General features: G+C 34.1%; 1 protein-coding gene across 1 annotated transcript in view; it reads left to right on the forward strand.

The window, feature by feature from the left end:
- Positions 1-14,885, forward strand: part of TNKS (tankyrase) — a 186,793-nt gene that overhangs the window by 124,670 nt on the left and 47,238 nt on the right. The window contains exons 12-14 of the mRNA XM_049772427.1: positions 11,029-11,200; positions 12,711-12,790; positions 13,775-13,920. Of these exons, the coding sequence (XP_049628384.1) occupies positions 11,029-11,200; positions 12,711-12,790; positions 13,775-13,920 (398 nt within the window). The remainder of the gene's footprint in view (positions 1-11,028; positions 11,201-12,710; positions 12,791-13,774; positions 13,921-14,885) is intronic.

Consider the following 14,885-nt stretch of genomic DNA (forward strand, 5'->3'; position numbering starts at 1 on the left):
TCCTTCCTTCAAACCTGAACATAAGTCGGCATTTTTCTAGGTGAAGTATCCATTTTATTCAGTCTTGTTACAATATTCAACATTGTCTTCTGACCTTGAGAATTTCTTGTGACATGTCTGCTATAGATCTTAAGGATGCTCCTTTGAATGTAAATTTTCTTTTTGATCTTGCTGTTTTCAATAGTCTATCTCTATCTGTAAGATTCGTCATTGTGACTAGGATGTGTCTTGGGGTGCTGCTTTACCTTGGGTCTCTTTTAGTTTTTAGTCTTTGGGCGTGCAGGATTTGATTTCATGCAGTCTTTAGCTCTGGGAGATTCTCTATGACGATGTCTTTGACTGTTGATTCATCCTGGTGGATTTCCTTCCTGGGTCTCTTGGACTCCATTGATTCTTATATTGTTTCTGTTGAGTTTATCAAAGACTTCTTATTTTCACATGTTCACATTCTTTGAGTACTTTTTCTATTGTCTGATCATTTAACCTTAAGGTTCTTTTCCAACCTCTTCTGCTGTATGGAGTTGTCCTGCATTTTGTCTAACTGTTCATTGATTCTGTCCTTGGCTGCTGTTACCCTGTTGGAGAGGCTTTCCATTGAGGTTTTCAGTTCAGCTACAGTGTTTTTCAGATCTGTTAATTCAGTTTGAAATTTTCTGATTTCCATTTTTGTGTTCTGTTTAGCTAGATCAGTGTTTTTTTTTTGATTTCCATGAGGATCCTCTACATTTCTATTCTAATCTTCTTATCTGAGATATTAATGAGAGGGTTGGTATTTTTGGGTCATCAGAGTTACTATCTTCATTCTCTGTGCATGGTGTTTGCCTGCAAGTTTTCTCCATTGTCATGCTTGTAGTGTGATTTTTTTCCTCTGTGTTATGAACCCCAGTTTATTCGTTAGAAAGAACACATGGTCTGACATGCTCTTCTGGAACCTATAGGAGATAGTTTTTGCTGAGCCCTTGTTGCCCCTCTCAGGAGAGTTTCAAGAGACAGAAGAGTAGAGAAACCCTCAAAGGTGACAGTTCCCCTCTGTCTCTCTAGTTGGTAATCTTCACAGCAGGGGCAGACCCCTCCCGCCTACCTTCATAGACAAAGAAAGGATCTCAAAGTTTTTCTTTTAAAAAAAGAAAAATATATACCATTATGGCTAGAGAGATAGCACAGCGGTAGGGTATTTGCCTTGCAAGCAGCCTATCCAGCACAGAAGATGGTTCAAATCCCGTCATCCCAGATGGTCTCCCTTGCCTGCCAGGAATTATTTCTGAGTTCAGAGCCAGGAGTAACCTTTGAGCACTGCCGGGTGTGAACCAAAAACCAAAAAAACAATAAACCATTGAATACTTTTTCTTGTTTTTCCTTTTTAAAATATTTGGGCTAAACTGGAAGGTCTACTTTAAGACAAGATAGGCCTAAAGACACACCAAGCTTTTATACAAAGGTGGCTCTAAGTCCCATGACAATTATCTCTCAATGTCAATGGGCCAAATGCACCAGTTAAGCGACCCAGAGTGGCAAAATGGATCAAAAAACTGCTTAATCTAACAGTCTGCCTATAAGAAACACATCTGAATAGTCAGAACAAACACAGACTGAAATCAAAGTTGTAAGCACACATCAGAAAGGAAGAATTGACCTACATAAATAGCTTAATGACACAACTTCAAAAATTAGAAAACAATCAACACAATGAACTCAAAATAAATAGCAGAAGGAAATAAAAAAGCTTAGAGCAGAAGTCAATGAAGTGGAAATCCAGAAAACAATCTGAAAGATCAATGACAGCAAAAGTGGGTTCTTTGAAAAAATAAGATTGATAAACCACTAGCAAAACTCACAAAGGGAGAGAAACTTAATAAACCGGATTATAAATGAAAAGGGGAAGATCACTACAGACAATATACAGATCCAAAGGGTAATCAGAGATTACTTTGAGAAACTATGCCGTGAGATCCTGGAGGAAATGGGGAAAAAGAAAAAAGAAAAGAAAAATAAAAGAAATTATTGTATTAATGCCTAGGAACTATAGAGATGATAGCCAGAAGAACTGGCTTATATGAAGCTTACCACAAAGAGTGGTGAATGCAGTTAGAGAAATGTCTACACTTAGAACTACCATGACAGTGTTGATGAGTGAGAGAATTAGAATGCCTGTCTGAAATACAGGCAGGGGATGGAGGAAGAGCGAAAAGGAGGGGTATTGGAGTGGGAATTTGAACTGGTGAAGGGGGGTGTTCTTCTATGACTGAGGCCCAACTATAAACATGTTTGTAATTATGGTGCTTAAATAAAGATATAATTAAAAAAAAGGAAAAAATAAAGAAAATCTTTGGGCTATAGTTGACAATTCTCAGGGCTTACCTACTCTGCACTCTCAAAGAATTCTGGAGAGGGCTCAGAATCTTTGGCAGTGCTGGGGATCAAATCCATATTGACTATTGTGCAAGGCAAAGGCTTTATTTGTTCTTTCTCTCTGGCTCCAAAACACATTTCTAATTCAACAAAAAGGTAAATTTAATAAAAAGTAATTTTTTAATTTCATTTATTTACCTTTGTGATTTTTAATGCATATTATATATATGTGTGTGTATTGTGTAATACAGGTTACACTATTTGATTCAAATTCAGTTGAGAGGACTCTCAAAAGATTTTTTTTTCTTTTTACTTTCCTGTGGCAGGGATTTAACCAAGATCTCATGTAAACAAGGCAAGTGAGCTGAGCTATCTACTAACCTCCCATAAAAAAATTGTAAGAGGGTGCTCTTGGGCCACAACTGCAGTTCTCACTCAGGTTGCAATCCTTGCTCTGGGTTCAGGGTTCATACTTGGTGGTGTTCTGGATGGAGGTTTAAACCAGGGACAGCCACATGTAAGGCACAAACCTCAATCTCTGTACTATCTTTTCAGCCCTCAAAAATGATGTAAATCCTCCTAATCCAATAGCGGGATATGCATTTCCATTTCTTTGTGTTCTTTTTTATTTCTTGAAGCAGTATTTTATAGTTTTTGATGTGTTTTTTTTCCATTGTTGTTTGAATAGTCTTTCATCTCTTAAGCTAAGGTTTTTGATTTTCAGAAGCACTATTGTGAATGGATTTTTTAAAAATACCTTTCATTATTTGCATATAGAAAAGCCATGTATTTTTTGTTTTAATTTTGTAGCTTGCAACACACTCTTATTTCTAGCTTTTTGGGGTTGTTTTTAGGATTTTCTAAGTATGGTATTACGTCATTCACAAATAGTGAGACTGTGTCCTCTTGCTTTCTTTCTGGGTACTCTTGATATCTTTTATTTTCTTGGTTGCTATGGTATATTCAGTACTATATTGAGTAGAAGTGGTGAGAATGGATAACCTTGTCTTGGGTCAGATGTTAGAGGAAAGACTTATTTTCCCCTTTGAGTATATTTACTGTGGACTTGTATAAAAATGGTTTTGGCTATATTGAGGAAAGTTCCTTCAATTCCCATTTTGTTGAGAATTTTTATTATGAGTGGAACTGAACCATGTCAAATGTTTTCCCTGCATCTACTAATAATGATTATATGATTTTTTTCTTTTATTGGTATAATATATTATGTTGATTTTTTCCATCTTAGATCATCTAGGGTAACAGCCTGCAATTCTTTTTTCTTTTCTTTCATTTATTTATTTATTTATTTATTTATTTATTTATTTATTTATTTATTTATTTATTTATTTATTTATTTATTGTGCTGTTTTGTCTGCTTTGGTATCAGGGTGTTGTTTGCTTAATCAATATTGGGAGTGTTTCTGTTTCTTCAATTTCCTGGTAGACCTGATGGTTGGTAGTAGGTCCTCTTTAAAGGTTTGGAAGAATTCACTAGGGAATCACTCTAGGCCTGGGCTTTTGTTTTGGGGAAGATTTGACTACCATTTCAATTTCCTTCAGAGAAATAAGTCTAGTCAGGTATTCCAAATCGTCCTAGTTCAGTGTTGGGAGGCTATAGGAATCAAAGTATTTAACAATTTCTTCTGGGCTCCCTAGTTTCATGGCATAAAAATTCACAAAGTAATCTCTCTGTATCCTTTGAAATTTTTTTAGTGTTTATCTTGACACTTCTGTTTGATTTCTGATATGGTTGATGAGGATTCTATCTGTGATTTGGTTAATTGTTTATTGATCTTTATTTTTTTCAAAGAACTAACCATCACTTTCATTGATATTTTGTATTTTGTATTGGGTTTCCAGTTCATAAGTTCATTACACTAAGAAACTTCTGTGCAGGGAATGATGACCATTTGATACAAAGACTGCCCACAGTTGAGAGAAATAACCTACCCCCAGGCATCTGATGAGAGTTTAATATCTAAGATATATTAGGAATTGGTAATGCTTAACGAGAAAAAATAAAAAACACCTGTAACTCTCGAATTACTCCTGCCAGTTTTGGGAGGTGTCAGAGACCAAATCCAGGTTAGCCATGAATGCACAGCAAATGCCTTGCCTCTGTGCTATAACTCCAGCCCATGAGCTGGTTTTTCTTCTGTATTTATCTCTTTAAACTTAAAAGCTATGTATTTCTTTTTTACTTATCTAAAATTTTTATGGCATCTAATCCATAATAATTTGTTTTGAAACTACTCACTCAAGTAGTTATATGATTAAGAGTGTGCTACTGGATACTATGGAAAAAATGCCAGTTTGGAAGTGAATTCAATTACCAGGCTTGAAGCTAATTAATTCTGAACTCATTTAATAGCATTAGTAATGAAGAGGGAAGAGAGAGATACAAGCAGCTTATAAAGGAATAATTTTATTACTTAGAGATGAATTGGGTATTAGTAGACTTCAAAAATTGTGGTTCAATTAATAGAAGAGTAGAAATACTGGTTCCTTGTGCCTTGATGTGTTTTTTTTTTTAATTGGGAATTGATTGGTATACATGAGGTTGCTCTATCAATTCTACATAAGAGGTAAAAACTACAGGAATATAACATTTGTGAATTAAAGATAAAGATTAAGGTTAGAAATATTTATTGGAAACATACTAGTAATCCCTGTGGGACTGAATTGTAGAAAATAGGACAGACTGATGAGTTAGGCAACTGCGAATTACTATCTCCATGTGTAGAAATGAGAAAAAGATACTGAAATATTTCTCACAGTGTCAGCTGAGTACAATAAGAATGTGAAAAAGGAACAGCTGCAGAGAATTTATTTGACAATTTTCAGTCAAGGCTTTGGTTGCTTTTGTAGGACATTCTACAGATAGAGGGATGTGTTAGGGTCTTGACAATAAACAACAAACTTAAACTATTTAAGCACAGTCTAACAAATGTAACATACAAAGTTGTGAACAAGCTTTAAAGAAATTAGTGGGACACAGGAGGTGGTAGCAGAAGCAAGTGGAGATCTATTATCAAGCTGGGTCTGAAGGACAAGCAGAGAGATCACTTAGAAGCGGTAAAGGAATAGTATGGAGAAAGCCATATAACAATACCTATTGCACTCCAGGTTCATTAACAGAGTCTTGCATTGGCCAAATTCAACAAAATATTAGAAGACCAAAATAACTCATTCATACAACTCACTCATACAAGTGATTTTCTTTTCTTTTTTTTTTTTTTTTTTTTTTTTTTTACAAGTGATTTTCTTAAGATATAGAATGGGGAGGGGGCGGAGAGATACCATGGAGGTAAGGCATTTGCCTTGTATGCAGAAGGACAGTGGTTCGAATCCTGGCATCCCATATGGTCCCCCAAGCCTGCCAGGAGCGATTTCTGAGAGTAGAGCCAGGAGTAACCCCTGAGTACTGCCGGGTATGACCCCAAAACAAAACAAACAGACAAACAAAAAAGACATAGAATAGAGTAGAGAATGGAAATGTATCCAAAAGGGGCAAACAAACCATATTCAGTGAAAGGACAGAAAACAAAGGAATGATTGAAAATTTTTTAGTGGGGGGGGGGCTTGGATTTCTTGAGTACTACTTTGAGAGAGCCACCTCCCCCCAATTTAATATATCTAGTAACCTCCTGCTTTGTGAACATATTAGAAGACAAATTGGAACTTTGTCTTTCATAAAACAATTTTCTCATTAGTCTGCCCTTTCATTCCATATTAGGATTTAAGGTCAACTAACTGTGCACGGTATTATTAATACGTAAAAGCAAGATGCTTAATTCAGATGAACTTTGTTTTATACATAAAAATACTACCATCTTCTCATTAATGAGCATCTGTTGAATGTGTGGAGCATGAAATTTCTGATTGTTCATGTCTTAATTTGACAGATTTATTATATTGTTATGTAAGAAGAAATTGTCAATAATAATTGGCATTTAGTGGGCTATTTCTCACATTGAGAAGTGATTAAGAGTCTTTGCTCACTTTGGGAAATGTGTTAGATCATTATATGGATTTTATTAATGCTATTTAGAGATGGACTGATAAATTCCATTACCCCAAAGGTGTTACATTGCTTTTAAATATATAGATGTGAAGTATATTTCATAGTTCAAATTATACCCAAGGTGTTATATCAAAATAAAGTCTAAATGGGCCAATAACTCAGAGGAATTTAATAACTGATTGGCTGAATCCATATTAAGCACAGTGGAAATACGCTTTTTATTAATTTATGCTTATTCTGTGAGGCAGTTAGGATCATTCCTTAGAGCTCATCATTACATTTATAGCCAAGATTCAATCAAAAGCTAGAATAAGGAATATGGAAACTTATTTCTTGATATGTTACGATATGTTATGATATGATATGATATGATATATTCTCCTCTATAGTTACATGGGGTTTTATTCTTGGCATTTTTGCTTCCATTTTTTACAGTCTACTTTTGAGTTTTACCTTTCTTGTTAATCTTTTCAGATTTATGAAAATAGATACAGTAATAAAAATATATTTAAATAATGAACCGGTTTCGCTGCAGTTTTGTCAGGAAGATATAGAAAAGTTGTATAATGATAACATGAAAACATATATCTTAACTAGATCTTGGTAGTTTTGATTGTAGAATTTTAGTTGTATTCTTAAAATATTTGGAGTGCCATTGTGGAACTTGGAGTAGGCAAATGGCATAAGTAGAAGCCTAAACCATGTTTCAGGATGATAGTTGACATCCTAAAAAACTACTTTCTTAGAGAATGTACAGAAACATCTATCTTTGAAATAGATTAAGATCCATAGAGAAAGAGATAGATAGAAACACATATGTAAGCTGGTAAAAATCATTTAATAATCTTTAGTAAAATTAGTCTTTTAAAGTCCTTTTAAAAAGGTATGTCAAGATAGTATTTTTTACTATTAAACAATTTTGAATTGCCAGCTTTTTGCCAGACTTTAGTGTTTGATCTACTAGACACTTTAGTGTCTAAGACAGAATTCTTGTCTTAGCCCATTTGTCCTTTTATTCAACATTAGTTAATGCCTGTTGGGTTTGTTTTTACTTTCAAAGTATCCTGATTCCATAAAAGTCATGGGAGCTAGAGGAATATAGATGTTGTTCAGATAGAAATTTATGCATGTTCATAGTTGAAGTTAAGGTATAATATAGGATGGTTTGAGTATGAAATGAGCAGTATGAAACTTGGTAGTCATAAATTTGAGACAGCTAAATGTTGCTTTATGTTTAAATGTGACTAGACTGTGCCCCAATTAGCATATATAAGGATTCCTGTAAGTTATTCCCATATAGTATCTTACTGGTTTCCAGATTCCTGGCGATTTTGAATCATAATTTTATAACCCTATACGGTTTATGCCAAATGTCTGAAATATAATACCTTGAGGTTTTATATCATGTTGTCCAGTTATCCTAAAGAAAAATTTGAATTATTACTAAGGTACTTAAGGCTCTTTTCTGTAGGAAGCAAAGTAAAAAGTAGCACTATATTTTTGTCTCTTAAGTTGCCAGACAGTTATTCATCTCATGCTGTCTATTCTCAAGCCATTCCTGACTGATTATCACAATTTAGGCAGAACACATTAAATCTAGTGCTTTTTGTATTTGAAGTAATTTCCATACTTGAATAAAATTAATCATTTTAGTGGGAGCTCTAGGTACTTTTCATAAAATTTTTTTATCAAATCTTTGTGATACAGATTATGAGAAGAGGAAATTAGAGAACTGAGTTTATTTTCTTTATTTAAAGAAAATTGATATAGGGGCCGGGTAGGTGGCGCTGGAGGTAAGGTGTCTGCCTTGCAAGCGCTAGCCAAGGAAGGACCGCGGTTCGATCCCCCGGCGTCCCATATGGTCCCCCCAAGCCAGGGGCGATTTCTGAGCACATAGCCAGGAGTAACCCCTGAGCGTCAAACGGGTGTGGCCCAAAAAAAACCAAAAAAAAAAAAAAAAAAAAAAAGAAAATTGATATAACCGATCATAATACATTTGTTTCACAACAAGGGAGAGCAAAGCCATTGAAAAAATAGAAAAACTAAAAAATAAAATGGAAGAGTAGAAAAAAGAAAGAAAAAGTTAAGTAGTAAGTACATTAGTGAAAATTATTGTATCTCCAATAAAGTCATCAATAGGAGAGCAAAGCCATTGAAAAAATAGAAAAAATAAAAAATAAAATGGAAGAGTAAAAAAAAGAAAGAAAAAGTTAAGTAGTAAGTACATTAGTGAAAATTATTGTATCTCCAATAAAGTCATCAATACAATAATAGAAGGTCTAGCAAGCTTTTTTTTTTAAATAGGAGTTAAAAAATACAATAAAAAAGGTGTGTGTGTGTGTGTGTGTGTGTGTGTGGCAGTTGTTTGCAGAGGCACAGTAAAATATGGGGGAGAGAACTGAGTTTAAAAGAGACAATTTAACCCAGATTTCTTCAATAAATTTTTATGTTGGTCATATGTATTCCAAATTATACATATTGGGAATTAAAATTTGCCTTCTTAAAATATAAAGAATAAAATAATGTTAATACATAAAATATGAAATATATAAATATGTTTCTATTAGAAACAAAATTATGGACAGCAACAGATTATATGTGTATACATATACTTATTTAATTTGAATGTTCATAGAAGAATCCTTATGATTGCCAGTCTCTAGTAATTCAGCTCAGCTTTAATGACATTTCAAGTATGTCTGGTATCTATATAATGTTAGATTGTATTTTAATTGTTTATTTGGGGATGCTTTTCATTGTTTTTCAGGATTTCCTTCTTATATAAAGGAAGTATTTAAAATGTTGTCAAGTTCAAATTTTGAGTCTGAGTAAAGCATTGTCAATTTGTTAGTCTAAATTATAAAAGCCAAGAGAACTAAAAGCAGCATCATTTAAGATATTTTAGCACTTGGTCTATACTTTGGTCTTTAGATAGGTCCTTTGTTCAGTGCTTCCAGTATTGATTTTGTGGATAAATGCACAGGCCATTTCATCTCCAGATTTCTCCATCAATAGAGTGAATTGCTGTCATTTGCCATTTATATTATAAAATGCAATAGATTAGAATAATATGTCCAGACCTATGAGAATTTCCCTTGTATACTTAAGAGTTCCCTGTAATTTAGAGATCAGAATGAAATAAAATTATGTTTGCTCTGAATATCATTCATCTTTACTGTGAAAATGAGTTACAACAAAATTACAAACCGACATGACCCATTTAAAAAGTTTAAGGTAAGGGAACTGATTTATAGTCATATAAAATAGCTGCTGCTACCCTCTAAAAATAAATGTATCACTTATTTAGGACACAAACACATTTTATACTTACATGCCTTGAACCACTTCAGAATAAATAGGAGAGAGAAATTAGGTTGAACACATTCTATTGAAATGATTGTATCTCATGACTGAGTGGTTTTTAAAAAATGAGAAAAATTAGAACATTAAAGGTTTTGACAAATATAACAGAAAGTTTTCTTTATAATTCTTCAGTGTCCTAAAACTTAAACATTTGAATGTTGAGCTCATTTAGTTAACTATGCATATGATTAATTTAGGGTTTTTATAATTACTGTATTTTCCGGCATATAAGACGACCCCTAATTTTGCAGTTAAAACATAGGTTTAGGCCTATATTCGCTGTATCAGACAGAGCATTCCTGTGCTGCATGTGTTCCTGTGCTCATGTACCACAGTGAGCCAATCACAACAAGCAAAGGTTCAAAGGTTATACTGTAATGGACTTCCTCTCTGACTCTGGCCAATCTGAGCAGGCTTTTTACATTGTAGATTTGGGTCCAGAACATTGTCAAATTTGCATGCATAAAAAGCCTGCTTGGATTGGCTGAGTTAGAAGCGGTCTGAGCAGCCTTGCTGTGATTGTTGCAGGATTGTGTTGGAAAATTCTTTTTGTGGCAATATTCAGACAATTTTTGTATAGCGGCATATTGAAACATTTTTCGGGATATATACCGCGTATAAGATGACCCCTGATTTTCAGTTGACTGTTTTTTGTTTCAAAAGTCGTCTTATACGCCAGAAAATACAGTAGATATTTACTAAAAATTAGAAAATAAATATGCTTACATGTTTTATTCTTATATTCTGAGCACAGGTTTGATAAGGCCCATCCTTCCTAAGCTATAATTTATATGTACTTTTCATGTGGTAAGCAGTCAGCATAAGAATTCTTATCTCAGAGATTTTTCCTTCTAATTGTTAAAGGGGAGTGGAAGGTAGTGGGGTAGATAGAAAGAATGTTACTCAGGAAAGTGATGTGTATATTGTCATTTTCAATTAATTGGTCAAAGCAAGGCAAAACAATTATTTTTCTTCAGAACCACTAATCAAAATTTAATTATCTTTGTTATTCTTTCAAAATATTTGAACAGATTATTTTTCTCATAAGATTTTGTTATGATTAAAGAGTTAATACAAGGGTATGGTGCTTGCCTTACACACATCCAATCTAGAGGCGATGACCAGTACCACATATGAACCATGAGCACAGAGCCAGGAGTAAGCCCTGAGCACCACTGGATGTATCCCCAAAACAACAACAACAAAAAATGAATGTGTTTTCTACAGTATACAAAAGAATAAAAATAGAAAAGTAATATTCATTTTCATATTTCCATTTGATGGTTTTTCAGATAAATGCTCTGGACACCCTTGGCCAGACTGCTTTGCATAGAGCTGCCCTTGCGGGTCACCTGCAGACCTGTCGCCTCCTCCTGAGTTATGGCTCAGATCCCTCCATCATCTCCTTGCAAGGCTTCACAGCGGCACAGATGGGAAATGAAGCAGTGCAGCAAATTCTGAGTGGTGAGTTAAATTCATCACATTCTGTGATCACCTATACACTGAATTTTACCCATTGCCTTAATTAGGTCGTACATTATTTTTTCTACTTCATTGTTTTTTCTACCTTTCCTTCATGACACTAGTCTGTGGCCCTCCCTATCATTTTTGGTGGGTTGAGATAAACATGAAAAAGAACAAACCATCCCAGTCTTCTGTTTTTTTGTTGAAAGCATGGCTTGTGAACATTAGGCTTAAAAATGACTTGAAACTCACATAAGCAATGTGGAATTACGGTTGGTCTAAAGATCTACCAAGTAGAGAAAATTATAGATCACTTCTAAAATAATGGTCTTTAATTATTCTTACATGTTATAATATAGTCTATCCTGCATTTTGAAATTCTTTGTCTCACTGTTACAAAGTTAACCTGACTTTTCCTATTCAAGTATAATGATAAAATCTTGCTTGAATGTTAGTGTTTACATAGTACAATGTTACATATTTTATCAAGCATTTTTTATTAAAAGAGATTAGACAGAAAGCTGACATGAAAATAGACAATATTGTGAAGCCTCTAAGTTAGAGGTTAGAGGGAATATAGTTTACTTACTGAAAAATGATGAATTAGATACAAAATTATTTAATACTATTAACTTTTTCTTTAAAACAAAAATGTTTTATTTACTATTGGTTTGTAATACTATAAAATTATATAATTATAGCCTCAGATCTAGAATTTTGTCTGCAGGTCATTAAATGACATAATAAATGGAGAATAAAATAAAGGAGCCTAGGATACAGTTGAAGAAACAGAATCTTAATTACTTTTTCTACTAATGTCAAGCACAGGTTCTTCATTTGACAATAGATTTGCATGCATAGCTGCATGCAAGGCAAAGACCCTACCATTGTGCTATCACTCAGGCACCAGTGTCACACTTTTTACTGAGAATCAGTTAGTACTGAAGTTTAAATTTGTTTCCACATATTATAGTCATAAACCATGCAAATAGAGAGGCTCTTAATAAAATGTTTCATGTTATACATACTTCCAAAAATAACATGAAGAATAATATTTTAATAAAATTAAGAGGTCGGAGTGTTGGCACAAGCAGTAGGGCATTTGCCTTGCAAATGCTAACCTAGGACAGACTGCGGTTTGATCCCCCGGCGTCCCTTATGGGCCCCCAAGCCAGTAGCAATTTCTGAGTGCATAGCCAAGAGTAACCCCTAATCGTTACTGGGTCTGGCCCAAAAACCAAAACAAAACAAAAAATTTAAAGAACTCTTTTCTCTTGGTCTCAGAATATATATATAAGATTATATATATAGTTTAGAATTTAATGAATGTAAGTTGAAATAAAAATCTACATATTTAACTGAAAAAAGATTAGGAAAATACCCAGAATCACAGAAAAATCTAAGATCTCAGAAATTTGACTAATCTCTATTTCCCCTATAACTTCCCTGCCTTAACTATTCTGATTCTCAAGGAAAAAAATAAGCAGTAGATTTCCATTCTGTCTTGTAGAAAGTACCCCTATACGCACTTCGGATGTTGACTATAGACTGTTAGAGGCTTCTAAAGCCGGAGACTTAGAAACTGTGAAGGTAAGTCAGTGCTTTCTTATATTTTCTAATTTATTTTAAGCAGATAAGTAGTAACTGTGAAAAAAGACTGTCATTCTCTCTGAGCCGTGGCTGATCTGATCTCTTTTAGATAGAAGTAATGCTAACTTCATAGTAATAATTCTCTTTGCTGAAGGGATATAAAATTACTTATAAATTATTACTTATATATTATCATTGTAATTTCTCTTTTCATCACAAATTATTTTTACTATTAATCTTTGCTTCCTACTCCTATTACCAGCAGAATGGAGTTTGTGCTGAAAGGATGTAACTTTTAAAGAGGAAAAAGGAGAGAAGGGAGAAATGTAGAAGTGATAGTTGAAAAGATGAAAGTAAAGGCCAAATATTGGTTATGAATTGCATCAGTATCACTTAGAGAATTTTAAAGGCCCCTTCTCTTGAGAGATCAAGTAAAGCATTGTTCACTGCATTATAGATCAAAGGTACAAGTGGCCAGTGAACTTAATTAAAATTACTTTCCCTTTCCTGAACCTTTTGCTTGCTTAACTAATGTAAATGAGACTTAACTCTGGGTACTTTTATACTCATCTGAAGTTGGTCTTACGTAGCAGAAAACAGTTGCATACATTCAGGTAGAGCAAACATGTAGTGGCAAGCAGTTTCAAGGTGGTGGTGGAGGAATACCAAATAAGGATGAAAAGGGAAAGCATTGTAAGGAAGGTATTATTTGCCTTGGAAATGTTTGTTTTATTATAAGCTTTTCTTTTGATTAGGCTTTGGGCTAGGAAATGTTCAAAAGATTAAATTGGTCTGTAAATAGTTAAGACTACTCATAGAGATTGTAAAGCCAAGCAGAATGCTGATTTTTTTAAAATAGTACTTGTATTATTGAATCTTTAGAAATATTCATTAGAAAATTTCAACTTATCCTAGATGCTTATAGTACTTTGTAGCAAGATCTGAGTATTAATTTTTGTGTGTTTCTCTGTGTGTGCATCAAAGCAACTTTGCAGCCCCCAAAATGTGAATTGCAGAGATTTAGAAGGTCGGCATTCGACACCCTTACACTTTGCAGCAGGCTACAATCGTGTGTCTGTGGTGGAGTACCTTCTGCACCATGGTGCCGATGTCCATGCCAAAGACAAAGGGTATGTGTTGAAATTCACCTGTGTAGAGCTTTTTCTTTTCAGGTTAAGAAAAAAAAAATTAATGTGTTTTTAATGATTTTTGTTCCTACTAAAAATGTTTTTGGGGGAGAGTGGAGTCAGATCATTAAATATATATACAAGGTGAAAAATGAAATGCCCTGTGATCCCACTTTTCTAGAGATTGTAGACATTAAATATTTATTTTAATCATTAAGTAATTATTAAGTGCATGTGCGCAAATGCAAATGTGGATGTATTTGCTGTTTGGCACAGATCGCTTTTGAACACAAAGGATGATGTCATTTTCTGGCTTTGCTATTTGCTTTTTTCCTAGTAGTGTGTATTATAAATGTTGTTTTATATCAGATACTTAATAGTTCATCTTATTCTTTTAATGCCTATATAGTATTTTATTACATAAAGTTTATACAGTTTGTAACTTATCAGCTGTCTCCATTTTGCTGTTAAAAATGTATACTCTCGCAGGCCAGAGCAATAGCACAGCAGTAAGGCGTGTTTGCCTTGCAGGATGACAACCCCAGACAGACTTAGTATGATTCCCGGCATCCCATATGGTCTCCCAAGTCTGCCAGGAGCGATTTCTGAGCGCAGAGCCAGGAGTAATCCCTGAACACTACTGGGTGTGATGGGGGGAAAAATATACTCTCTTCCAAAATAAGCTCTCCCAAGGCATTTATAATAGAAATATTTTACTAATTTAGATTTTTTTTTGGTTTGTTTGTTTGATTTAGTTTGGTTTTGGGGCCACACCTTGTTTTACTCCTGGCTCTGCTTTCATAAATTACCCTTGTAGAATATGGGATGCCAGGGATCAAACTCAGGTTGGCACATTGCAATGCAAACACCCTATCCACTGTGTTACTGCTCTGGCCCCATTTTTGTTTTTGTTGTTTTCTTATTTTTTTTCTCCATTCTTTTGTTTTTGGGCTACACTTGGTGGTACT

The sequence above is a fragment of the Suncus etruscus genome, chromosome 4 (genome assembly GCF_024139225.1).
Source record: "Suncus etruscus isolate mSunEtr1 chromosome 4, mSunEtr1.pri.cur, whole genome shotgun sequence".
In the NCBI taxonomy this organism is placed as follows: domain Eukaryota; kingdom Metazoa; phylum Chordata; class Mammalia; order Eulipotyphla; family Soricidae; genus Suncus; species Suncus etruscus.